General features: G+C 36.2%; 1 protein-coding gene across 2 annotated transcripts in view; it reads left to right on the plus strand.

Annotated features, from left to right (window-relative positions):
- LOC121414432 (putative glutamate synthase [NADPH]) overlaps positions 1–27,551 on the plus strand; it is a 56,005-nt gene that overhangs the window by 10,173 nt on the left and 18,281 nt on the right. The window contains exons 4-15 of one of the 2 annotated variants that reach the window (XM_041607607.1): positions 4,748–4,945; positions 7,430–7,602; positions 8,523–8,739; positions 9,289–9,489; positions 10,012–10,192; positions 10,834–10,967; positions 11,506–11,622; positions 12,439–12,606; positions 13,378–13,502; positions 14,110–14,248; positions 14,826–15,011; positions 15,502–15,617. In XM_041607607.1, coding sequence (XP_041463541.1) covers positions 4,748–4,945; positions 7,430–7,602; positions 8,523–8,739; positions 9,289–9,489; positions 10,012–10,192; positions 10,834–10,967; positions 11,506–11,622; positions 12,439–12,606; positions 13,378–13,502; positions 14,110–14,248; positions 14,826–15,011; positions 15,502–15,617 — 1,955 coding nt within the window. Of the gene's footprint in view, positions 1–4,747; positions 4,946–7,429; positions 7,603–8,216; positions 8,232–8,522; positions 8,740–9,288; positions 9,490–10,011; positions 10,193–10,833; positions 10,968–11,505; positions 11,623–12,438; positions 12,607–13,377; positions 13,503–14,109; positions 14,249–14,825; positions 15,012–15,501; positions 15,618–27,551 lie in introns of those variants that run through there. The other variant, XM_041607608.1, reaches the window with a different exon arrangement.

Consider the following 27,551-nt stretch of genomic DNA (forward strand, 5'->3'; position numbering starts at 1 on the left):
AAAGTTCTTGTACACAAAAATCACAATAATGTTATTAAAAGAGATGAAATGAGGCCAATGATTAAAAATACATATCTCAGTGGGTCTGAACTGTATGTAGTGCAAGTTCCGTTGGCAGTTGCTAATGTTGATGGTACTACCAGTAGGTCGGGGAAAGTGAAAGTAGGGGCCGTCGTCTGAATTATATGCTGATCTGATTTCAGTGGGCCACAAGGATGTACCATTGAACTTGAATTCTTATCATGGGCTAACTCACATATAGAATCAGTACATTCACACATATCTCTGACATTTATTTGGGAAGATGTACAACAAAAAACATGATAAGATTTCTCTGCCAATATTGTTTGCTTTAAGTGTTGAAAAGTTTCAACTGGTGATGTTAATGGGGGCATCTTTTCTCCATTCTGATAGCAGTCAATTTTACCTGATAGACTCCCAATGGGAGCAACGCAGTCTAATGCTACCCATTTCCCAGTATTGCTTTCTTCATTTTGCGTACAGAAGGCCTTACCAGGAAAAAAAATCAACATTCAAAGCAATTCTTTTAAATGAATCACCATGTACATTGCCATCCTGATAGGCAAAGAAAATGTATAATCCTTCATCACTTCTAATTACGGAGTTAATTCTAACATGAAGTGAGCAATGGCCGTGTTCTTTTCTTGTTTTGAAAGCGAACCTGTCCACTTCTACTAGTCCAATATCAGAGTCTGTATCTCTCAAGCTGTAAAAAGGGTCTCTTAATCCATATTGTAGTGTGATTAGTGACTGTTACATGGGTATGGGAATTGAAAAAATACTCTATCTCCTTCTAAAATAACTTTTCTTTGGTCTTTAGATGTGCACATGTCACACGTGACTAGGATAATTAGTATGAAAATGGTTTAGAATCCCATTTTGACTTTTACAAGATGTGAATATCATCAAGCTTTGTACAGATTAGAATTTTAAAGGAACCAGGTTTTATTCTTTTAAAGGGGACTTATTCTTGTAATATATGAAAATTTATAAACAAACACTTCATCTATTAATACCAAGATGAGTGGAAATCTGTCAAGTTCAGTAGATTATTTCCTCCAGAATGCTATGTGGTTTCCTTGTTTAGTATTTAAAAAAAGATTATTTTCTGTCTTGGTGTCTTCACTGTCTTGGCTCAAGTTGATGTTTCTTCCAAGCAATAAATCCACTTTTGGTTCTGTAACATAATATTTTGATGAGCTGACAGTGTACATAGGCCTATAGTAGCTGACTCGTATGTTATTTGAGATGGTCCAACTTGATAACTATATTTCTTGATATCTTGCCTGGCTGCTGTACAGGTTTGCTTTGAATGGCTGGACTAGTGTGTTTTATGATGTTTTAATTTCTTATACATTTTTCACTCGGAATTTCAAGCTGAAGTTCTGTGGGATTAAAATGAAAGCATTATGATTAGTTTGATGTTTTCAATCTGTGAAACATCATGGGTATTGTTGTGAAAATGCATATTGCTAATTGTAAGTTCAAATAAATGTACTTTAATATCATCATTAAAAATGGATGATTATTCCAGTGTCTATTTTTGTTTCGCCTGCAATAGCAGAGCAAGACTAGCACTTTTGGCGGCGCTATTTCAGCGGTGGCAGCATTGTCAACATTGAAGCTTTAACCGAGGTTATGTTTTTGGAATGTCATAACTCAAAAAGTCTGCATGGAATTTGTTTTATGGAACTTGGACTTAAGGGTATCACTGATCATCCGAAGGTATGAGATGCAGGTCGCATGATCAACATCAAAGGTCATTTAGGGTCAATGAATTTTGACCAGTTGTGGGTATTTTTTTGCATACCATCATAGCTTTGAAAATTTGAACTTTCTAATGTCATCTAGCTTGAAAGCTCCTCACAGCAATAGTTGAACCTTATCAATTTTCCAGGTTCATTAAAACATTATACAGTGCGTATCAAAGAAAAGTTTACACTTGGAAAAAATTATGTATTTGTAATATCCTGACGATTTTTCCACATTTTAGCATTGGTACAGATCCATTTAAGCAAATGACGATATAACAGTCGAAAAATATTTCCGCTTGAGTGAGCACCACTTAGTTTTGAAAAGTTGGTGAAAAATGATTTGCGCAGAACTTCAAAATAATTATGCGAATAAAAGTAGACCTTAATCATGAAGAATACGTGGAAATTAGCAAGTAAAATTGATATGAAGATATCTTTTACCTTTTTAAACTTGTTTCCTTGCCCAAAACACTTCGAAGAGTGCATTGCGCCCCATCCCACTCCCCCACACACCGAGTCCATCGTGACGATATTTGCGTTACACTGAGCTGTGATTTACATGAAATGGCTTAGGCTTGATTTTCATTTTGTTAATCATTGCCAAGCTTGGGAAAAGTGTGGAGAAACAAGTATTAAATGAAAATGAAATGTAAACCAACTTTAAATGATAAAAACTTAGTGAAAAATGCTGGAGATGTCTGATATAAACTTTTGTTCAGATTCAGTTATGTCATCAGATCCAGCTGGCACAAAAAGGGTAAAGGTTGTGCTTACTAAGTGTTGAAATTTCAAATTTGGGCGGCAAAATTGTTACAAAATGCTTGAATGTATCCGTTTTATTTCAATTGGCTAAAAGTGCTTGGGAAATTTATGAGAAATGCTTCACAGAGTAAGTTTGATTTCGCACTTTCCACTTGACACAGCATGAAAACAAGCATTTCTGCGCAAACAGATTTCTGCGAGCTTTACAAAAATGGACAGTGCTCACTCAAGTGTAACATTCTGTCAAAACTTTTACCTTCATTGGATAGATGAGACCCAAACACATAATTACATGTGAAAAAACTAACCACATGTTGTATATTTTTTAATTCCCAGGGCTTTTTCAAAGTGTAAACTTTTTTTTGATACGCACTGTATAGTGGATAATAGCAAAATAGAAATATATTCATCAATGCAACAGCTACTATCAAATGACATTAAGTAATGCTTTTGTTTCTGCCCACTAAAGAGCATAAAAACATGTCTCATTAAAAGTATGCGCATGAAATTGAATACACCAGATATTCGTTCATTTGTAAATTACAGATTTGAATCAGATAATGATGAACGTTGTCTTTATTTCCACACACACAGAACCTTAAACACTTTTCTGAAATTGCGATAAAAAATAAAAGTATGCCCCCAATTACATAATCTGTATACAATACTCACAGTTGTACTTCACAATTCCTGCCTGTTCTCCAAACTAGTATCCTCAATTTCCCTGCTCAGACTGGAAATTTTTCATCCTGTTCCATCTGTTGTTAAAATTTCAGTTGTGGGACTACATGTACATGTAGTAGCTCATATGTTTTAATGACATATGTTCCACTAATCCTGATTTATCTGTATGCATATTTTCCTGCATGTATGTAAGTTTACCTGATTGGCCTGGCCCCTTTTACACAAAGATTAACGCTTTATCTCTTGGAAAGAGCTATTCTTATTGGTCCTATATTCGGTCTACTTAGCAACCTGCGCATGTAATGATGATCTTGATAGGCCATTTCATTGAGCGATTAATTACTAAGTTTTGTGTTACGGGGCTTATGTCTTATCTACTCTACGTTGATATTACTCTAAACATCTGTACATCATGCACTACAGGTGAGCAAGTTCTCACAGATAAGATAACTCTCTCATAAAAATTTTATATATATCAAAAGAATCACTTTATTAAAGAATCTTCATCCGCTTTTTGAATTTGCCCATCATTTTTTATAATTTTTTTTAATGCTGAGTTCACCTTAATGATAAGTTGGTTCTAATGAAAGCAATAATGCAGAGAAAATATTGCTGATGGTTCGACAGAAATCTGTCAATGGACGAGAGCGTATTTTTAGGATCACTCTATGACTTTTACTATGGGGGGGGGTGTTTTTTCCTATTAGTTTTGTACTGTAGAAAATGTGTACTTTGGAAAAGTGGCATTGCCCCTCTTGCCCTTAAAATGTTGGGGTATGAAGGGATCCATTACCCATTCCAGTTTTTTAGCTGTAAACAAAGCAGCCCCTTTACATTATTTACTCTTCCCATTTTGCCTGTGAAGCACTTGGCAATAAGATAAGTGTTATAAAAGATAAGACTCACTCAACTTCAAGAGCCCTGAAAATAAACAAAAAATAATGATAGTATATGTACGTGACAAATTGGAGGACTTTATTTGATATCAAATTGCCAAGTTTAGATTTGTAATGCATGGATTGATTGATTAACGTTTCAAACTTAATACCATCGCTGGTTTGTTAAAACTTTGTATCTAAAAGAAATTTTGAGGGCAAACCTTTTATCTACAAGAAATTTTGAGGGCAGTTCAGAAAAAGATTCTAGAGTTATAACATAAGTACATGTAGCAACCTTTATTTTCCCTAGACAGACTTTTCCTCAGGAATTAAGAGACTGTTTTGACAAAATGAGATTGCGATCATTGCCATATTAATAAAATACAGCTTTTTTCTGGCTGCCCTCAGTCCATCTTGTAAACCTCCTTTTTTTTGGGGGGGGGGGGGGTGTTGATTTTGTTGCTTTCACACAAAGAATTTTATCACCAAATATCAAATGCCCATTTAAATACTTGTCCTCTTAGTTGATAATAATGTATGAATGGAGATGCAAGTCAGTCTCAGACTCCAATATTACACAATTTAATCCCACTTGAAGGAGTGTTAAGAAACTCAATATTTTTTTTATTCCTTCCTTTTATTTTACAGGCCTTTGAAAGGCACAGAGTGGCATATGCTGAACTACAAGGAGATATATCTACGAATCTCGAGGGTGGATCGTACCACTGGCGTGATGGGGGTGAGAAGCACGTCAATGATCCAGTCAGCATTGCCAATTTGCAGGATGCAGCACGGAACAAGAATCAGAATGCCTACACCAAGTTTGTTGAGTCACAGAAAGAATCAGTAAGTGTTAAATTTTTCAAGATAATTATTAATTACACATTTGAAATTGAAGGGGGGGGTGTTGCACCCACAAATGTAATAACGCCCACAAATGTAATAACACTTTACCCACAAATGTAATAACGCCCACAAATGTAATAACACTTTACCCACAAATGTAATAATTTTTGATCGCCCACAAATGTAATAATGACTTTACCCACAAATGTAATAAATTTGAAGGGATTTTTGGCGAATCCGTTCTAAACTAAAATCCTATAGTAATGCGTTCATATAGCACAAAAGTGCAGTCTTTTTTCAGACCGGGTTAATAAAACATCAAAGTACAAGTCCAAAGTCTTTTTTCCAGACCCGGTTGTTTCAAAAATTATAATATAAATCCAAAGTCTTTTTTCCAGACCCGGTTGTTTAAAAAAATATAATAAAAGTCCAAAGTCTTTTTTTTCCAGACCCGGTTGTTTCAAAAATTGTGATATAAGTCCAAAGTCTTTTTTCCAGACCCGGTTGTTTCAAGAATTTTAAAAAGTCCAAAGTCTTTTTCCAGACCCAGTTATTTCAAAATTTATAATATAAGTCCAAACTAAGATACGATAATGATATTCCTGTGGAAAAAATGGGAATCGAGCATAGTCTTTTCTCCAGACCCAGTTAATTAAAACTGGTGGAATTAATGTCTTTGTTGTTGTTTGAACTTATACGGTGTATATTGTGAATATATGCACTAAGAGTAAATTGAGAATCAAGCGTAGTCTTTTCTCCAAACCCGGTTACCTGTTATTTAAACATTATGAATAACAGTTTAAAAACAGTATAAAGACCCCATAATCTTATTAATGCTGGATATAGCGTAGTCTTTCAGCCCGACCATTTTTTTCTTCAAAAAAAAAAAAAAACGCTAATAGTAAGAATTAAAAAAAATCAAAGTCTAAGACCAAACAAACCTTCAACCTAAGAACCTGTTTTAAAAGAGGTTTAGAGTGTTGTCTTTATTCCAGACCTAAAACAGTTACGAAAAAAAATCTAACATAAGACCTTATATTCTTATTCTCGTGGAATAACACGAGTTTTAAAACGTACTCTTTCCTCCAGACCCGGCTATTAAAAAAAAGTAACTGAAAAACTTCAAATCTAAGACCAAATTTCCAAAGTTTCACCCAGTAAAAATATGTCTTTTTTTTTAATAATACTACTACCCCTACAAATAATTGTAATAACGCTTTGGTAAAGCAGACATCCTTTCTCCAGACTTGGTTACTATTTGAAAAATAAAATAGTTTTTACAAATATTCTATAACGAATACCCCATAATCTAATTACTGTGGAACAACATGAAGACCGATTGTCGAAGATCGACTTTCCTCCAGACACAATTATTTCAGGAATAAAAAATCAATAAAACTCAACCCCCAACAACGAATCTAAGAACCAACAATCCTCCAAATTAAGACCATGCATGTAGCAAAGCACATGTTTAGAGCGTTGTCTTTATTCCAGACCCGGTGATTTAAAAATGATTTAAACAATCCTAAAAACAAAAGACTCATATTCTTATTCTTGTGGAATAACACGAGTATTATGCTTAGTCTTTCGTCTGGACCCGGTTATTTAAAAGATAAAGAAATATTGAAAAAAATAACAGCTGAGACCAATCTTCAAAATTAAACCCACTTAAAATGCTTGGGCTTAGAGTGTTGTCTTTACCCCTCACCGACGTATATTATAATTTTTGAAACGACCGGGTCTGGAAAAGACTTTGGACGTATATTATAATTTTGAAACAACCGGGTCTGGTAAAAAGACTTGGACTTGTACTGTAATATTTCATTAACCGGGTCTGGAAAAAAGACTTTGAACTTTTGTGCTATATGAACGCATTACTATAGGATATTAGTTTAGAACGAATTCGCCAAAAATCACTTCAAATGTATTACATTTGTGGGTAAAGTCATTATTCATTTGTGGGTAAAGTGCATTATTACATTTGTGGGTAAAGTGCATTATTACATTTGTGGGTAAAGTGTTATTACATTTGTGGTCGTTATTACATTTGTGGGTAAAGTGTTATTACATTTGTGGGCGATCAAAAATTATTACATTTGTGGGTAAAGTGTTATTACATTTGTGGGTAAAGTGTTATTACATTTGTGGGCGTTATTACATTTGTGGGCGATTATTACATTTGTGGGTGTAACAGGGGGATTGAACAAAATTCACATTTTTAAAATATTACCAATATTCTGTTCTTGTTTTGGGTTTTTGGTGAGTGTTTCATTAAGCTGCTTGTAATGTTACGCATGACTCTGTGCACAACTGGAACATTTTTTAACAGATTTTAAAGATTTTTTCTGGAAAAATTCTATGCTGTATGCAAAAAGACACTGGTATCACTTCAGTGCTCAATAGCACTTCATTGTAAGGATAAGCCTTTAGTCATTTGGGATGGAGACATTGTAGTTCTTGACAATCTATTTCTCTTTTTCCTAGGTTCGTATGTGTACCTTGAGAGGTCAATTGGAGATGGTGCCGAGCGATGAGCCTCTGGACCTATCACTGGTTGAGGAAGCTGCATCTATCGTCAAGAGGTTCAACACTGGTGCCATGAGCTTTGGTAGTCTTTCCATAGAGGCACATAGCACACTGGCTAAGGCAATGAACAGGTTAGTGCCTCTTCTTTGCGGCATTTGCTTGACCACGAGTCCAAAGGCTCTCAAGGTTCACATATCTGCTTCTATTTTCAAGAGGTACATACAATGGTATGAGCATTGGTTGTCTCTCCATAGAGGCACTCAGCACACTGCCGAAGGCCATGAACAGGTTAGTGGCTCTTTGCGTCATTTGCTTGACCATGAGTCCAAAGGCTCAAGGTTCTTAAAGTCTGTTTCTATTGCCAAGAGGTACATACACTGGTATGAGCTTTGGTAGTCTCTCCATAGAGGCACTCAGCACACTGCCGAAGGCCATGAACAGGTTAGTGGCTCTTCTTTGCATCATTTGCTTGACCAGGAGTCCAAAGGCTCAAGGTTCTTAAAGTCTGTTTCTATTGCCAAGAGGTACAACACTGGTGCCATGAGTTTTGTTAGTCTCCTATAGAGGCACATAACACACCGGCTAAGGCATTGAACAGCCATGAGGTTAGTAGCTCTCCTTTGCTGCACCTGCTTGACCCTTTTGACCAAAGACCAAAGGCTCTAGTAAGTAATTATATCAAGAGATTCAAGACTGGGGCTATGAAATTTGGTAGTTTTTCCCTATAGACACACAGCAAACTGGCTAAGGCAATGAACAGGTAAGTGGCTCTCACTTCAATTGCCTGAACTTCAGACCAAAGTCCCAAGCTTATAATAACTGTTTTTATCATCAAGAGATTCAACACCAGGGTCATGAGATTTGGTAGTCTTTCCTAGAACACTGGCTAAGTCAACGAACAGGTAAGTGGCTCTTTGCTTCATTAACTTGACCAAAGTCTCTCACGCGGTAAATTTGCCACTGATTTTTGCAATTGATAGCAAACATTTTCTCGCAACACCCCCTAAGTAGGTTTCATGCTCAGAAAGATATCCCATCTCCCCCCTTTCAGAATTGGTGCTAAGAGTAACACAGGAGAAGGTGGAGAGACAGAAGATCGTTACCTGCACACCGATGACCCTATGGACAACACCCGGTCAGCCATCAAGCAGGTAGCTTCGGGAAGGTTCGGTGTGACCAGCTCCTACCTGGCCCATTCTGATGACTTACAGATTAAGATGGCCCAAGGAGCCAAGCCAGGGGAAGGTGGGGAACTTCCAGGATATAAGGTAAGGCTTCAAGGTTAGGGTAAAGAGAACTGAAGGAGAGAGAATAAAAGACGGAGTTCCTAAGCAGTTCCTTGATTTGTGGGCATACAACTCTTCTGTATGTGGACCTTGGAAGTGACTTGTCTCCATTTTGTTTTGTGTTTTTTTTTAGTTGATAGAATAAACTTTTAATGGTCTTAATTATCAAGGCTTGAACAGTGAGTGAAAGAATGGAGAATGAGAGTTGGATGTACAAAAATGTTGAATGCCCACCTTTGATATTCCATTGACTTTGTTAAAAGTAAACACTGATTTTCTTGGTGTCGGAATTTGACACAGAGCAACTGGCTCAGTATTGATCTTCATGCATTTTACTAACTTCACTAGTGTACCTTGAAAGCTGTGTCAGGGGCCCTTGGGAAGTGGGGAAGGAGTGAGCAGGTGACCCTTTCATATCGCTTTCTCTCTCCAACTTTTTTTGGGGGAGGGTGTTAGTTGAAAGTCATGCCTCTACTAGTGGATATACTATTAATTACCGGTACCTTACATATTTATTCTTCTCCATCACAGGTCACTGAGGACATTGCCTCGACCCGTTATTCCATCCCTGGGGTGGGGCTGGTGTCCCCTCCCCCTCACCACGATATCTACTCCATCGAGGACCTTGCAGAACTCATCTACAACCTCAAGTGCTCCAACCCAGAGGCTAGGATCAGTGTCAAGTTGGTGTCGGAGGTTGGCGTAGGGGTCGTTGCTGCTGGGGTAGCCAAGGTAAGTCTTGCTTTGAGGAACTGATCTCCAACTTCTTTCTAACTCGAAACCATAAAGGTAATGAGTTGATCTTGTAATTTAATATGTGGCCCAATGTTTGAAGATAACCTTAAGACAAACAAACAGACGCATCTTACCTTGGTAGTAAAATTTTGACATAGACGTAGGGGTGTCGCCGAGTCCCTGCCAAGGTAGGTAACCTTGTTTTGGGGAACTGGCCTCATTCATACCTTTGATGATGAGAAAAATAAATTGGACTCATTATTTCACCAAGATAATGAAGTTCTGACATTAACCTAAAGTTGTTAGGGATGAAAAGTTTAGTAAACAGAGTTTGAGTAAAATTTGCAACATGATTACACACATGTGGGCATTACCATCTATTGTACCTCATAAAAGGGTGGTGAGTTCCCATCTAATACAGATGTAGGACATCTTAGCAAGATTAATCTTTGTATTGACTGATGACAACACTCTATGTACTACACGCTAAAGCTTTCTTAAAAATTACATTGTTTATAGGGTAAGGCTGAACACATCACCATCTCTGGTCACGACGGAGGAACGGGAGCTAGCACATGGACAGGAATCAAACATGCTGGGTTACCATGGGAACTCGGTATAGCAGAGACTCATCAGACGTTGGTTCTAAACAATCTGAGGTCAAGGGTTGTCTTGCAGACCGACGGCCAGCTGAGGACAGGTGAATGGTTGCATTAAAAAAAACCCTGTATATTAGGATCAAGCATTTATATGAAAATGTATAAATCTTGAAGATTATGCTGTTGTTTCCCCATATGTAATATTGCTCGGTTTGATTATTCATGTATTCACTATTCAGACAACATATTGTTACCTTCATATTTACTTCATGTTGGCAAATGAAGTTGCTACTGATTAACAAATGATAATTATGATAATAACAGTGAATATTTAGAGGCCCTATTAATAAGGAGCATCCCAGCACGTACAAAGTATGACAGAAAATAATTACATTTGCAATTATGAACACAATCCATTCTTCAACAAATTATGCGAATTAAATCACAAATTCATACATGTAGCTAAATTTCCTTATTTGTTGTCATTAACAAAAATTGCAAGGAATTTGGTAAGCTGTCTAAATTAGTGAAACCCCAGAGGGTCTCTCTTTCTGTAAGTGAATTTTCACAATAAGCACTACTTACAGCATCTGTGACAAAAAGGAGTTTGAAATGAGTATATTGACATTGTATGGATTCTCCCAAAGCTACTCCTAGTAACTGCATTGCAACACCTGTAATTCATTGGTTAAGTATTAATTGTATAGAACCTTGTTTTGAATTCTTACTTCCTAATATCCAGGTAATGATGTGGTGATAGCAGCTCTCCTTGGGGCGGATGAATTTGCTTTCTCCACCACACCTCTGATTGTCATGGGATGCACCATGATGAGGAAATGCCATCTGAACACCTGTCCTGTGGGTGTGGCTACTCAGGTGAGATGGTGATGGTGGTTAAGACAGTGGCAGTGAGGGATGGTGGTGGCAGCAGTGGTGATGGTGATGATGATAGTGGAAGGTGGATGTTGGTGGTGACAGCTATGGTGATCATGATCATGATAGTGATGATGCTAATCGTCGTGGGAGTGGTTGGGGTGATGGTGACAATGATTATGATGATGATGTTGACAATAATGATGGTAGTGGTGATGGTGATTATGATAATGGCATTGATGGTGATGGTTGGTAATTATAATTATGATAATGCTGATAAAGATTACAATTGTAATAACGGTGATAATGATGTAATGATGAGGTAATGATGATGAGAATTTACCAAATAGAAAAATGTTTTATATCATTTTATGCACTCTTTATGTGTAAATTGTAAATATTTTACTCCTGCTCTTTTTTGTTGAATAATGCTCTGAATTCACTGTATGAGGAATGATTGTAGAAGAAAACAATCACATCATATGACTAATTTTGCTCTTAAATCATTCTTTTTTCCTTCTTTTTTCTTAATGTGTTTTAGGATCCTGAGTTGAGGAAGAAGTTTGATGGTCACCCAGAGCATGTAGTAAATTATTTCTTCATGCTTGCTGAGGAGATCCGTTCACACATGGCAAAGATGGGATTCAGAACCTTCCAGGTTTGTTCACATTTGACACATAACCATTCATTTGTTCCCTTTGTATTTCTCTATGTGGTCTCTGGCAGAGAATTAATTTGTCATCAGCCTTTAAATGGAATTATCGAAATGGGATATCAATTTTCCTACCAAATATATGTTCATCAGGAGGTGGCATTTTGCTATTCTTTCTGGGTTGACAGAGGCTCATCTGGAATGTACTTACGAAAATACATGTAGTTGTAAAAGCTTTATGTAACTTTTACTTTTTTTGAGCCCCAAAACTGGCAGAGTTTGAATTCTATTATTAAAATTATTTACATTGATAGAGTATGATCAGAACTGTGCATGAATTTGGGGATCATTTCACAAAAGTTGTTTGTACCAACCAATGATCATTTTCTGACAGTTGCTATAGTAACAGTCAAAGGCCAATTCTTCTCAGCCATTCCTGAATCTGAATCTCAGCCAATCCTGAATCCTGAATGATCCTGAATCTAGTCAGCGCTGACAGTTGTTGTGGATGTTGATGAAACACCCTCCCCTCCCTCCTTCGAGCCATATACTGTAGCATTAAAATCTATTTTAGTTTACATAAACTTGGAGTGGAGTGCTCTAGCTTCTTTTTCTGCTTCTTCCCTGGCTTTATGTCTGCACATTATACAGGATGTGCTGCCCTCCCCCCCCCCTTATAACCTCATATTTCCCTAAGAGAGAATTGATTATTGTTTTGTTTTAAAGGTACATGTAATTCTTATCTAAACTGCCTTTTTTGAGGCAGCAGTTTATATCAAGTAAATTATTTCATTTTTTGTTGTTTTGTGTATCATTTTGCAGGAGATGATTGGCCGATGTGACATGCTTCGACCCGTCCAGGAGAAGACCAATGGGAAGAGCAAACTGCTCAACTTTGACCAAGTCTTGACCAAGGCCTCTGACCTTCGACCCGATGCTAACCCCATCGGAGGTACCACCAAGCAAGAATTTGCCCTGGATAAGAGATTGGTGAGAAATTAGATTTACAGATTGTATCATTATGGAGTGATTAGAGTTGTAAACATTGACTCATTATTTTTTTGGTATTAAAACAGTTTAATAATATTTAGAATACTTGATGGTATCCAATTATGTTTTGGGGGAGAGTAAAGTGATGCAGAATGCTATTATATATTTCTTAGTTATAACCTCTGATGATAAAGCAATAGTAATTTATGGATAAGAGATTGGTAAAGAAGTCAGATTTTTTTACATATATCGTTATTGATTGTAAACATTGACGCATTTGGTTTTAATTTGTATTAAAACATTTTAGTAATATTATAAATTTTATGGTATTCACTAAAATCAATATATTTCAGTTATAACTAAATAGAATAGTATGAAGAAATGGTAATTTTCATTAGAATTGATGGGTCCTGACAGATTATTGTTCGTTGGTCATGGCATATGATATCATACTGAAAATTTCCCAACTGAGCAAGTAATTGGTATATTTTTCTCTGATACCGCATGGATTGTAGAACATATTTATGCAAAAGAAGATATTGCTATTATTCAACATGAATCCTCAGCTCCACCCGGTGGGGCACAGTGTCATCCATGCTGCTCCTTCGTTCAGTGTTTATTCAGGGGCACTACCTACACATATCCATTAATATGAAATGACATAAAGTCCAGTTTGATGCATTGTGCATATCTAATTGTCCATCACTGTAAGTTATTTATAGAGGTTTAAAACTTGCAATAAGTGATCATTTTTTTTTTTTTATTGTACAGGACAATCTTCTGATAGAAAGGGCAGGAGATGTTCTTAATGGAGCCAGCAAGCATGTTGAGATTAATATGGACATTACCAATGAGTGCAGGGCCTTTGGAACAACCCTTAGCTTTCACATCTCAAGGTAACGGTCTTCATTATCGTAGCCATCATCGGCATTACAACACCACCACATCCACCATCATCATTATCAGCAGCAGCATCACCATCATCATTATTATCATCATCCTCATTCTATTCTTCATTAACATCATCATCCGTGTCATCATCCTCATCAGTACCTCCATCACCACTACCATCATCAACATTATCATAATTGCCAATACCACTATCCTCCTCCTCCCCCTCCTCCTCATCATCATTACCACCACCACCATCATCATCATGCTTATTATATTCGCGATCAATAGCATGGTCAACACCATAATCATTAATCAGCGTTTTAATCATTCCTGACATCATCATCATCGATCATCATCATTGTCATCCATATCATTATCATCAATGTCATTTTCATCCTCACTACCAGCATCTTCGTCATTACCACCACCATCATCAAAATCTGCACTACCATCATGATCATGAAGAGGAGGAAGATGATAATGATGATGACACATTCAATTAATTTGTTCTACAGTATATTCATACTTCACCTTGCACAAAATTCCAATTTCTTTGCATCATACGATATTCAAAATAAAAACGTTTATTTTTGTCTTCTCAATTTTTAGGAAGTATCGCGAGAGTGGCCTTCCTAACAAGTCTATTGAGATCAAGTTGAAAGGATCAGCTGGTCAGAGCTTCTGTGCTTTCCTGGCTAAGGGTGTTCATGTGGAACTAGAAGGTGACAGCAATGACTATGTAGGAAAGGTAAGGATGTATATAACATGCCTTTCACCACTCAGACACAAGACTGGAGAGCGATTTCACAAAGATGAAGTCTTGTAACTCCTTGCTACATTTGTCAGATTATACTCAAGAGACATGTGCTTGTATGCAATCATAGATGAGATTTTGTGTTCAATTCCATGTGCATATTGACACTTAACAAAGACTTAACAAGGAAGTCAGACTTTGCTCAATTTTGAAACACGAACTTGGTATCACAATTTTTTTTAGGAAACTAGCTTTTTATGATATTCTATCAAGTCATTTGCTGTCCAAATCACATTTCAAGTTGGTGGACTTTTGAATTAAGTGATAATTTGACTTTTACAAAGAAATGTTATTCAACTTGTAATTTTTGTTGGTTACATTCTGCATCCCATTCAAGAAGGCCTTGAAGGCATCAATGGGCTGGATCCTGTTGGAAGTTGTTCTAGTCCTTACAGGTTCTTGGTGAGAAGGAAGAAGACTTGTAGGTTTTTCACTTAGTGGTCATGTATATCCAGTTAAAAAATGGCTTATTTAGTAAACACAAATATTTTGGGATTTTTTTTCCTCCTAGGGTCTTTCCGGTGGGACTGTGATCGTCTACCCACCCCGTGATGTCCCCGAGGGCTTTGTGTCTGAACTGAACATCATTGTAGGCAATGTGTGCTTGTATGGTGCTACAAGTGGCAAGGCATTCTTCAGGGGATGGACTGCTGAACGCTTCTGTGTCAGGAACTCTGGAGCTCTTGCCATATGTGAGGTCAGACTTTAACAATAATAATAACTATACCTGCTTATATAGCACTTGCCATTTGAGCACTGTACGGTAATAGAGCCCAATTACCCTCATGGCTTTAGCAGAGCAGCTGTTTCGTGCACTGCGTTTCAAGGAATAAATTCCTACCAGGTACCCATTCACCTCACCTGGGTTGAGTGCAGTAAAATGTTGGTAAATTTCTTGCTGAAGGAAAACACGCCATGGCTTGGATTCAAGCCCATGTCCCTCAGATTGAAAGAAGAGTCATAACCACTAGACCTTAATGCCCCTATTCAGAGCTGTAAATGAACAATTTTAACAATTTGCAAATTTGTATAAGAACTAGAAAACTGATAAATAATGTCAGGAAATCCTAATACGATTGTAGGGGGTCAGACGTACAGCTTTTACAGAATTGCATATGAGTATTTTTTGGAAATTTCAGACTTAAATTGATGCTGTATTTCTCCGACTGATATGATTTATTATATAGGGTGTAGGAGACCATGGCTGTGAGTACATGACTGGAGGTAGGGCCATCATCCTAGGGGCTACTGGAAGGAACTTTGCTGCTGGAATGTCTGGTGGTATTGCCTATGTATACAATGTGTAAGTATTAAATTAGTGATAGGGACGTCTCTGAATAGCGTAATCTGTTGATGAAAACTAGTCACAGCTTGTTCATTGGTAAGTGGTGTGTAAGAAGTACACTTCCCTATTCACTCAAACAATGAGAGTGTATTCAAACAAGCAAAAATGAAAACCATAACCCCATAAAAGAGGAAAGAAAATGAGCATATTATATTAAAGAACAGTGTATATGAATAGAAGAAATAAAGAATGAATTGAAATTAAGTGAACACAATTAACTGTAATGAAAGAATAAAAGAAAAATAAATGATGATAAAAATATTTTGTAATTAATAGACAAAGAGAATCAATATCTGACAAAAAATTACAGTTTTGTAATTTTCAATTGTGAAATAATAGTATGCTTGTATGCAAACAAGGTACATGCAGATAATTTGTTTTTCTGTTTCCGAAACGGAAAAAGCAAAAACAGAATATTGAGTGAAAACCGTTTCTATTTTCATTGTTACAAACAGAAAAACGGTCGTTTTTTTTTATAATTTGGGTCAGAAATGAAAATATAAAAAAAAAATAGAAATATTGAGAAACAAACTGTTTTTTAATTTCACTGTTTTCTTAAAATTGTTTTTCCATTTTTTTTTCCTGCAAATTGAAAAAATAAGTAACTTTTATCAATTCAATTTATCGTTTTGTCATGTGAAAATTAAGAAATTAAATTAAACATTTTAAAATTTTGTTTTGTGTTTCACAAATTGAGAATTAAACACCTTTTCTGATTTCGTTTTTCCGTGTTTGCTTTATAAAAATTGAAAATTGAACAAGCTCTCTGATTTTGTTTTTCTGTTTTGGCTTTTGTCAATTGGAAATCAGAAAATTGAAGACTGCCCCAACGTTAAAAAAGCGTGGCAGTCTCACGCGGTTCCTTTGAGCGCGCGCTAAGTTTACAGTATATTATACAGTATACATGTGCTAGCCACAGCGCCCGGCAGCTCTTTTCACTACTGCAGGTGTAGCACATAACTTATAATAAAGTCATAACCGCGAGTCCGAATAGACTAAAAAAGGTTTTAAAACCCACCAGTATCCTTACCGTCTACACATTGAGCAACCGTTTTTTATTTTTTCTCTCTAGGCCCTAGAATGTCCTTTTTGTATTTTGCACCTAAATATTTTGCAATTGTTTAAGCCTAAAAAAGTTAGGAACTAGTGGCACGAGTACACACGCAATAAAACTGTATACATGTGGCTAGCACACCACCCGGCGCGCGCGCGCGGCAGCTCCCCATCCCTGCCCGGCCGCGCCGGCCCCGCTAGCTAAGTGTAGGTGCCAGCTATAGTATTGCTATGCACGGTTTTGTCATGCTGTGCGGAGACTTTAACTTTCATGTGGACGATGCTTCCAATCAAAATGCTGTGGTATTTAATGATATCATTTCCTCGGCTAGCTTCAGTCAATTGGTGGCAGGTCCTACGCACGAGGCCGGACACACTTTGGATCTTATCTTGACACGAGCTTTGGATAACTTCGTCAATGAAGTTAAGACATCAAATCCTTTGCCATCAGACCACGCCGTTGTTGAATGTTGGTTGAACTTGAGTAAACCAGAGCAACACAAGGTGAAGGTCAAATTTCGCAAATTTCGAGACATGGACATTGATGCCTTTCGATCTGATATTCGTTCGTCAACACTCTGCGTCACTCCATCTTCTCATCGATCAGTATGAAAATGTTCTAGCAGATCTTATGGATGTCCATGCACCTGAGACGATACGAGAAGTTCGAGCCCGTCCCCATGCACCATGGTATAATAATTCCCTCCGTAAAGCCAAACAGGATCTGCGTAGATGGGAACGCTTGTGGAATTCATCTAAACTTGAGGTATATCGACAAATCTTCAGAAAGCAACGTATTCTTTATAAGAACATGCTTGAACAGGCAAAGAAAGAATATTACAGACTTTCTTTTGAAGGCTGTAGTGCACGTCAGCTGTTCCAGAAAGTTTGTAGATTATCCTCACCATCTTCAAGCAAAACCCTTCCTTCAAACGAGGGTATGAACAGGCGCCAACTTGCAGAACATTTCTCACAGTTCTTCTCTGACAAAATTGACAACATCAAGTGTGAGTTGGATATGATCCGGGACACGTCTTCTTTTGCGTCAGCACCTGTAAGTTCACCTAAACCAGCCACTGATGTGCCACCAGGAGAGCATTCTTGTATGTTAGAGTTTGACTGTGTTACTGTTGAAGCAGTGAAGAAATTGATTATAGATTCCCCATATACCTCCTGTGAGCTGGATCCTCTACCGAAATGGCTTGTCAAGAAATGTGTGGATGAATTGCAGGCCCCCGAAGCTACCGCCATTTTGTTTAATCCATTAGAAGCTAAAATAAGCCCCCATTAATATTAATTTTGTACGATGCTCCCTCGTCAACTGTGGTTTTGTACGTGTATTAGACAATACGCACACCAGCGCAATGACAAAGGTCAACTTGGCAAATTTATTAATGTATTCATTTTGTTACGCGCTCGTGACGCGAAGGATTCAGCGAATCAAGCAAGCGCAAATCTGAGACGATACGTTGCGCTTTATAAAGTATCGATATCACAAGTGATATCACTTAAAAAACAATGTTTGTATTGCGTCTTATAGGCCTATGCTAATTCTAAAAGGGAAGATGAAAAGAGTAGATCAAGTCGCGATTAGGTAAAAAGGTGGAGGTGGGGTGGGGGCAAATCATGGTTATTACAATGATGGTATTCATTTTCACTGGTTGAGTATGAATACTGAAAAAAATAACTTTCACCACTAAAAGAGTCATTTCTTGTTACAAATTTAATTTGGAGAAGTAAAAAAAAAAATCTTCATGGATCCCCGTGCCTGCTTCTGGCGTCCGTTTCATAATGAATTACACTGAGCTATTTAAACATCGCTATTATTGTGATAACTGTGGGAACCTTGATTATGATTGGTATTCGTAGTTACCATACTTGTAACTCATGATGAAACGGGCCCCAGTTTATCATGCTCAATATGTTTCCTGTCCCCTTTATTCTCCAGCATTTCTTACTCTTGTTTTTTTTTCCATTTAATCATTTTCCCACTCATGTTCTTTTGTGCCGCCCTTCTCCTACATATGAAGAGCTCACTTTTAAAAGGGGTTAGGTCCATTTTTAATCAAATTTGATTTTTATGTCTTAATTGATTTTTAGTAGCTCTATAAGATGATACCATAGAAAAGTTGAAATTCCCATAAAAAGTGAACTAAAAAAAGAAAATTCACTTTTTTCAAAAGGGGTTAGGTCCATTCATAATTTTTCTGGAAAATAATATCTTAAAAAAATATGAAGATAAGTAGATTCCTTTTATACCCAATTTCTAATGGTAGGGTATTATGAAAATTCATTTTCGCATAAGAATATTGCAATATGGGAGAATAAAAAAAAATGATTTTCTTGGAGTGGCCCTAGCCCCTTTTGCAACTTAACTTTTCATATATTTCCTTCTTATTTTCCCACTTGTTATCTGTCTCCTGGTTTCCAAAAATCTCGTCTTATTTCTCTTCCACCCCTTTTGTTCCTACTTCCAACACCAGCTCTCTCACCACCCCCTCTAAATTATCTCTTCATAATTATGTGCCCCTCCATTTCTTTCTCATCTCTTTTCAACCCACTTCTCATCACTCTTTCCCTCTCTCGATCTCCGTCTCACTTTGAATTTTGCCAATTCCAAATCCCTTTCATTTTAGCTCGGTACAAATACTATATGAACACAAATGAAAGACATGAAGGAATTTTCTGGTTAGTGGTGAATTTTATTAATTATCCAGAAAAAAAATCACATTATCAGAGGATTAAGCTTTACCTTTTTCTTAAGCGTATGTTAATAGTTTGAACCAAAATAAATATGTTTTTGTATGCTGGGGGGGGGGGGGCACAATTCCCCCTACTTTTTGAAGCACTGAAAAGTGTCTTTTTATGCAAGAAAATGCCCCCTCACGAACGTGTACTGTGTCCCTTTCACCTGATGAGAACCTTTTTTAGGTAATACCAATTAGTGCTCTTCCTTATATGCAATGTTTCACCCAAAAATGCCCCCCACGTGTTCTGTGCCCTTCCATCTGAGAGCCCGTTTCATGTAATACAAAGTGCCCCCTCGCCTTCTTGAAAGTGCCCTTTCTTGAATCACTGCCCCTTTTTACCCAAGAAGAGCGCTTCTAAAGAATTTGTTCTGTGCCCCTTTCACTTGAGAAGGATCTGTTTTATGGTCACCATGACGAGTGCCCTTTGAAACAAGAAAACAATATTTTCATTTCTATAATATACTTCTGAAGGAAATCCTGTGTGCATTAAGTTTAATAATTCATGTGAGTGGGGTATATAAGCAGGTTCGTACAGATGGAGGGGGGGGGCTTGAAGGACTCTTGCCCATAGGCAGTGGAAGCGGTGGTATAGGGGGACCTGTCCCCCCTAAATTTGAGGTGGGGGACAGTCCCCCCTCCTAAATTTCTTGTTGAGATTCTTTTTTTTTTGCTCGTCAATTTTTTTTCCTGCGTCCCCCCTAAATTCAGGTAGACCCCCCCTTAAAATTGTTGTGCCCCCCTTAAAATTGTGGTTGACAACCTTTTTTTTGCTGGAAATTTTTGTGGTCCCTTCTAAGATTTAGGTGGATAAATTCTGGTGGACCCTGTTACACCCACAAATGTAATAATCGCCCACAAATGTAATAACGCCCACAAATGTAATAACACTTTACCCACAAATGTAATAACGCCCACAAATGTAATAACACTTTACCCACAAATGTAATAATTTCACCCACAAATGTAATAATGCACTTTACCCACAAATGTAATAATTTTTGATCGCCCACAAATGTAATAATGACTTTACCCACAAATGTAATAAATTTGAAGGGATTTTTGGCAAATCCGTTCTAAGCTAAAATCGTATAGTAATGCGTTCATTTAGCACAAACGTGCAAAGTCTCATTTCCCGACCCGGTTAATTAACAAATTATAATAAAAATCCAAAGTCTATATTCCAGACCCGGTTGTTTCAAAAATAATAATATGAGCCCAAAGTCTTTATTCCAGACCCGGTTGTTTCAAAAATTATAATATAAATCCAAAGTCTTTATTCCAGACCCGGTTGTTTCGAAAATAATAATATGAGCCCAAAGTCTTTATTCCAGACCCGGTTGTTTCAAAAATAATAATATGAGCCAAAAGTCTTTTTCCAGACCCTGTTGTTTCGAAAATAATAATATGAGCCCAAAGTCTTTATTCCAGACCCGGTTGTTTCAAAAATAATAATATGAGCCCAAAGTCTTTATTCCAGACCCGGTTGTTTCAAAAATTATAATATAAATCCAAAGTCTTTTTCCAGACCCTGTTGTTTCAAAAATTATAATATAAATCCAAAGTCTTTATTCCAGACCCGGTTGCTTAGAAAATAATAATATAAGTCCAAAGTCTTTATTCCAGACCCGGTTGTTTAGAAAATAATAATATAAGTCCAAAGTCTTTATTCCAGACCCGGTTGTTTAAAAAATAATAATATAAGTCCAAAGTCTTTATTCCAGACCCGGTTGTTAAAAAAAATAATCATATGAGCCAAAAGTCTTTATTCCAGACCCGATTGTTTCAAAAATGATTATATAAGTCCAAAGTCTTTATTCCAGACCCGGTTGTTTAAAAAATAATAATGCAAGTCCAAAGTCTTTTTCCAGACCCTGTTGTTTCAAAAATCATGATATGAATCCACAATTTTTTTTCCAGACCTGGGTGTTTAAAAAAAATCATAATATAAATCCAAAGTCTTTTTTCCAGACCCGGTTATTTCAAAAATTATAATTTTAGTCCCAAATGAGATACATTAATGATATTCCAGTGGAATAAAAATGAGAATCGAGCTTATTCTTTTCTCCAGACGCTAATGGTAAATTGAAAATCAAGCATAGTCTTTGCTCCAGACCCGGTAACTAAAAGCTGAAACTTTATAGTAATGTGTTTATATGGCACATAAATGCGAAATCTTTTTTCCTGACCCGGTTAATTAAAAAATTATAATATAAGTCCAAAGTCTTTTTTCTAGACCCATTTATTTAAAAAATTATAATAATTAAAAAAAAACAAAGACCCACGATCCTATTTACTATTTATGTTGAATAACATGGAAATGTAGCTTAGTCTTTCTGTCAGACCCAGTTATAAAAGTCATTAGAAACACAACAACAACAACAAAACAAAGACCCTGCAACCATTAAAGGTCCACCTCAGAAAAAATGTTGATTTGAATCAATAGAGGAAAATCAGACAAGCACAATGCTGAAACGTTCATCAAAATCGGATGTAAAATAAGAAAGTTATGACATTTCAAAGTTTTGTTTATTTTTAACAAAATAGTTATATGAACGAGCCAGCTACATCCAAATGAAAGAGTCGATGATGTCACTCACTCACTCTTTCTTTTGGTTTTCATTGTTTGAATTATACATTATTTCAATTTTTACGAATTTGACAATTAGGACCACCTTGCCTAAAGCACAAAATGTTAAAATAATAAATTTCCACGTGTTGCAGGGAGGAATGAAACTTCATTTCACATGACAATGACGAGAAAATAAAAATATTTCATATTTCATTTAAGAAAATACAAAAGAAATAGTGAGTGAGTGATGTCATCAGTTCCTCATTTGCATACCGACCGAGATGTGCATATAACTGTTTTGCGAAATGAAGCGAAACATTAAAATGCCATAACTTTCTTATTTTACATCCGATTTTGATGAAATTTTCAGTGTTATGCTTGTTGATTTTTTTTTCTTTTTATTCATATCAAGTTTTTGTTGGGGTGGACTTGTCCTTAAAAAATAATTTCTTGTATATTCCTTCCTTTTTTCTTTGAAAAAACCTAAATAACAAAACATTAAAATACATATGAAAAAAACTAGGAAATAAGATATCAGTAAACAATAGGGGATTACTTCCCGAAAACGATAAAGTTGTTGATTGACGATCTATGATATATTATATAAAAGAAAAACATTCTAACAAGAGGGGATAACCATTGCATTCCATGTTTTTATTTGGCAATAAGTCATGATTGACTATTTTTGCCACCCACTGTATGAGAAGTAGGGTAACAATTTTATTTAGTATTATTTGTATTACTTCTTTTTGTCTCACCTGCATAGCAGAGTGAGACTATAGGCGCTGCTTTTCCGACGGCGACGGCGGCGGCGGCGTCAACATCAAATCTTAACCTAAGGTTAAGTTTTTGAAATGACATCATAACTTAAAAAGTATATAGACCTAGTTCATGAAACTTTGCCATAATTTTAATAAAGTATTACTTAACATCCTATTAGAGTTTCACGTCACATGACCAAGGTCAAAGGTCATTTAGGGTCAATAAACTTAGACCATGTTGGGGGAATCAACATCAAAATCTTAACCTGAGGTTAAGATTTTGAAATATCATCATAACTTAAGAAATATATAGACCTAGTTCATTAAACTTGGACATAAGGTTAATCATGTATTACCAAACATCCTGCATGAGTTTTACGTGACATGACCAAGGTCAAAGGTCATTTAGAGTCAATGAACTTTGGCCGATTTGGGGGTATCTGATGAATTACAATCAAAACTTAAAAAGGTTTTGGATCTGATTCATGAAACTTGGACATAATAGTAATCAAGTATCACTGAACATCCTGGGCAAGTTTCAGGTCACATGGTCAAGGTCAAAGGTCATTTAGGGTCAATGAACTTTGGCCGAATTGTTTTTTTTTTTGTTGAATTACCATCATAACTTTGAAAGTATGTTGGTCTAGTTCATAAAACTTGGACATAAGAGTATTCAAGTATCACTGAACATCCTGTGGCATTTCAGGTCACATGACCAAGGTCAAAGGTCAATGAACTTTGGCCATAATGGGGGTATCTGTTGAATTACCATCATAACTTTGCAAGTTTATGGATCTGACTTTTGAAACTTGGACATAAGAGTAATAAAGTATCACTGAATATCCTGTGCAAGTTTCAGGTCACATGATCAAGGTCAAAGGTCATGTGAGGTCAATGAATTTTGGCCACATTGGGGGTATTTGTTGAATTACCATCCTATCTCTGTAAGTGTATTGGTCTAGTTCATAAAACGTGGAAATAAGAGTAACCAAGTATCACTTAACATCTTGTGCGAGTTATAGTAGTTTTCAAAGTCAGCACTGCTGCTATGTTGAATCGCGTGATGCAGGTGAGACGGTCAGAGGCATTCCACTTGTTTATTATTATTATTTCTTGTATATTCATTCCTTTTTTTATGAAAAAAAACACAAAACCTACATATAAAACAAAAAACTGAGGAATAAGATATCAGCACACAATATGGCGATTACTTCCCGTAAACGAAGGTTGTTGATCGACGATCTATGAGATATTATATAAAAGAAAATCATTCTAGCAAGAGGGGATAAAGTTTTAACAAGTTCTTCGGTACTTTAAATTTTCAGTGTACCAAGCACCATTTGTAATATATTCAGCATTTTTTTATTAGTTACAATTCCAATAATCTCAGTGGCCTAAGATATATTTTATGTGGTTATATTGACCCGTTCAGTAAAGAGAGAGAGAGAGAGAGAATTTATGTGATCAAGAAGTGATAAGATAGGAAAACAAGTGGAATGCCTCTGGCCGTCTCACCTGCATCACGCGGTTCAATATAGCAGCAGTGCTGACTTTGAATACTACTCTAACTCGCACAAGATGTTCAGTGATACATGGTTACTCTTATGTCCACTTTTTATGAAGTAGACCAATAAACCTACAGAGATATGATGGTTATTCAACAAAAAACCCCAACATGGCCAAAGTTCATTGACCTTACATGACCTTTGACCTTGATCATGTGACCTGAAACTCGAACAGGATGTTCAGTGATATCTGATTACTCTTATGTACAAGTTTCATGAATCAGATCCATAAACTTTTAAAGTTATGATGGTAATTCAACAGATACACCCAATTCTGCCAAAGTTCATTGACCCTAAATGACCTTTGACCTTAATCATGAGACCTGAAACTTGCACAAAATTTTCAGTGATGCTTGATTACTATTATGTCCAAGTTTCATGAATCAGATCCATAAACTTTCAAAGTTAAGATGGGAATTCAACAGATATCCCCAATTCGGCCAAAGTTCATTGACCCTAAATGACCTTTGACCTTGGTCATGTGACGTGAAACTCATGCAGGATGTTCAATGATACTTGATTTACCTCATGTCCAAGTTTCATGAACTAGGTTCATATATTTTCTAAGTTATGATGACATTTCAAAAACTTAACCTCAGGTTAAGATTTCGATGTTGAATCCTCCAACATGGTCTAAGTTCATTGACCCTAAATGACCTTTGACCTTAGTCATGTGACATGAAACTCTAATAGGATGTTCAGTAATACTTGATTAACCTTATGGCCAAGTTTTATTAACTAGGTCCATATACTTTCTAAGTTATGACATCATTTCAAAAACTTAACCTCAGGTTAAGATTTGATGTTGACGCCGCCGCCGCCGCCGTCGCCGTCGGAAAAGCGGCGCCTATAGTCTCACTTTGCTTCGCAGGTGAGACAAAAACTGATTTGATATGACTGAAAGAGAGACAGGCAAAGAAAGAAGAGCCCCCTCCCACACCCGTACCAGAGTTACGGAGTTAGGCTGTCCCCTCGGTGGATTCAGGTCCATCAACATCTTGAGGTTTAATCTTTCCAGGGGGCAAACGTGTGTGGGTGTGTGTGTGTGTGTTTGAGTTTTGTCAGACGTGTCTCAATCAGATATGATTATTTACGTCTGGGACCGACCTTTAACGTCACCATCCGAAAGACGTGACAAGGGCTCGAACCTCGAACCTCTGCATCAATTTGTAACTTCCCCACATAGCTTTGATTACAGGCGCACGCCACAACGCCCAGTCTTTAAATATGGTGTAGTCTTTGCTCTAGACCCATGCAGTTATTTCAAAATAGGAAATTATTAGAAACGATAAAAACAGACAAACAATATTAACAAAGACGCCACAATATCATTGATGTAGAATAACGTTTTTGTTGTTGTTATTTTGGGTTTTTAAGGCGCGTACCATTCAGATCTGAATATTTACACCTTTTATTAATTTGACGTTTTTGTGGTATTCAATTCAATTCAATTTTATTCATTTCACTTCCATCAAACAAAAACAAGTTGTATACCAACTTACGGTATGCCTTATCAAAGGGCTTTATAGTTTGAGAGATGCTGGTGTCTAAGTTTTTAGATTAATCTTTTGCTTAATTTGTATTTTAAGAGAACTGGATGTGGGGTAAAGACAACTCTCTAAACCCAAGCATTTTAACTGGGTTTAATTTTAAAGATTGGTCTTAGCTTTGATTTTTTCAATATTTGTTTATCTTATAAATAGCTGGGTCTAGACGAAGGTCTAAGCATAATAATAATGTTATTCAACAGGAATAAGAATATGACAAAGTCTTATGTTTTTAAGATTGTTTGAATTAATTTGTAAATGACTGGGTCTGGAATAGAGACAACGCTCTAAACATGTGCTTTTGTACTTGGTCTTAATTTGGAGGATTGTTGGTTCTTAGATTCGTTGTTGGGGGTTGGGTTTTATTGTTTTTTTATTCTTGAAATAATTGTGTCTGGAGGAAAGTCTACAATCGATCTCCATGTTATTCCACAGTAGTTAGATTATTGGGTATTTGTTTTAGACAATTTTATTTTTAAATAATAACCAAGTCTGGAAAATGGACGTTTTCTTTGCAAATGCATAACTACAATGTTTTGTAGGGGTCTTAGTATTATTATACAAAAGAATCTGGGTGTGGGGTACAGACATATTTTTTACTGGGTATAAATTTTAAAAATTGGTTTTAGATTTGATTTTGTTTTTTAATTAATTTCTTAGATAACCTGGTCTGGAGGAAAGAGTACGTTTTACAACTCATGTTATTCCAAGAGAATATGATAGGGTCTTATGTAAGAAGATTTTTTTTTGTAATTTTTGTAATGATTAGGTCTGGAATAAAGACAACATTCTAAACCTCTTTTTAAGAACATGTTCTTAGGTTCAAAGATTGCTTGGTATTAGATTTGGAGTTATTTATATTTTTTACTCTTAGCCTTATTTTGAAAAACAAATGACTGGGTCTGGCTGAAAGACTACGCTATATATCCATGTTATCCAGCATTAATAAGATTATGGGGTCTTTATACGGTTTTTGTTGTTGTTGTATTGTTATTTACAATTTTTGAATAACAAGGTTTGGAGAAAAGGCTAAGCTCGATTTTTCTTTTTCCACTGGAATATCATTACGGTATCTTAGTTTGGACTTATATTATAATTTTTGAAATAACTGGGTCTGGAAAAAAGACTTTGGACTTACATTATAATTTTTGAAACTACTGCGTCTGGAAAAAGACTGGACTTTTGTGCTATATGAAGGCATTACTATATAGGGTTTTAGTTTTTAGTTTTAAATAACCGGGTCTGGAGAAAAGACTATGCTTGATTCTCAATTTACTCATAGCGCGTATATTCACAATACGTTCAGTATAATTTAAAACAACAACAAAGACTTTGATTCCACCAGTTTTAATTAACTGGGTCTGGAGAGAAGACTAGGCTCGATTCTCATGTTTATTCCACCGGAACATCATTATCGTATCTTAGTTTGGACATATATCATAATATTTGAAACAATCGGGTCTGGAATAAAGACTTTGGACTTATATCATTATTTTTTAAACAACCAGGTCTGGAATAAAGACTTTGGATTTATATTATAATTTTTGAAACAACAGGGTCTGGAAAAAGACTTTGGATTTATATTATAATTTTTGAAACAACCGGGTCTGGTGAAAAGACTTTGGACTTATAATATCATTTTTGAAA

The sequence above is a fragment of the Lytechinus variegatus genome, chromosome 4 (genome assembly GCF_018143015.1).
Source record: "Lytechinus variegatus isolate NC3 chromosome 4, Lvar_3.0, whole genome shotgun sequence".
NCBI lineage: Eukaryota > Metazoa > Echinodermata > Echinoidea > Temnopleuroida > Toxopneustidae > Lytechinus > Lytechinus variegatus.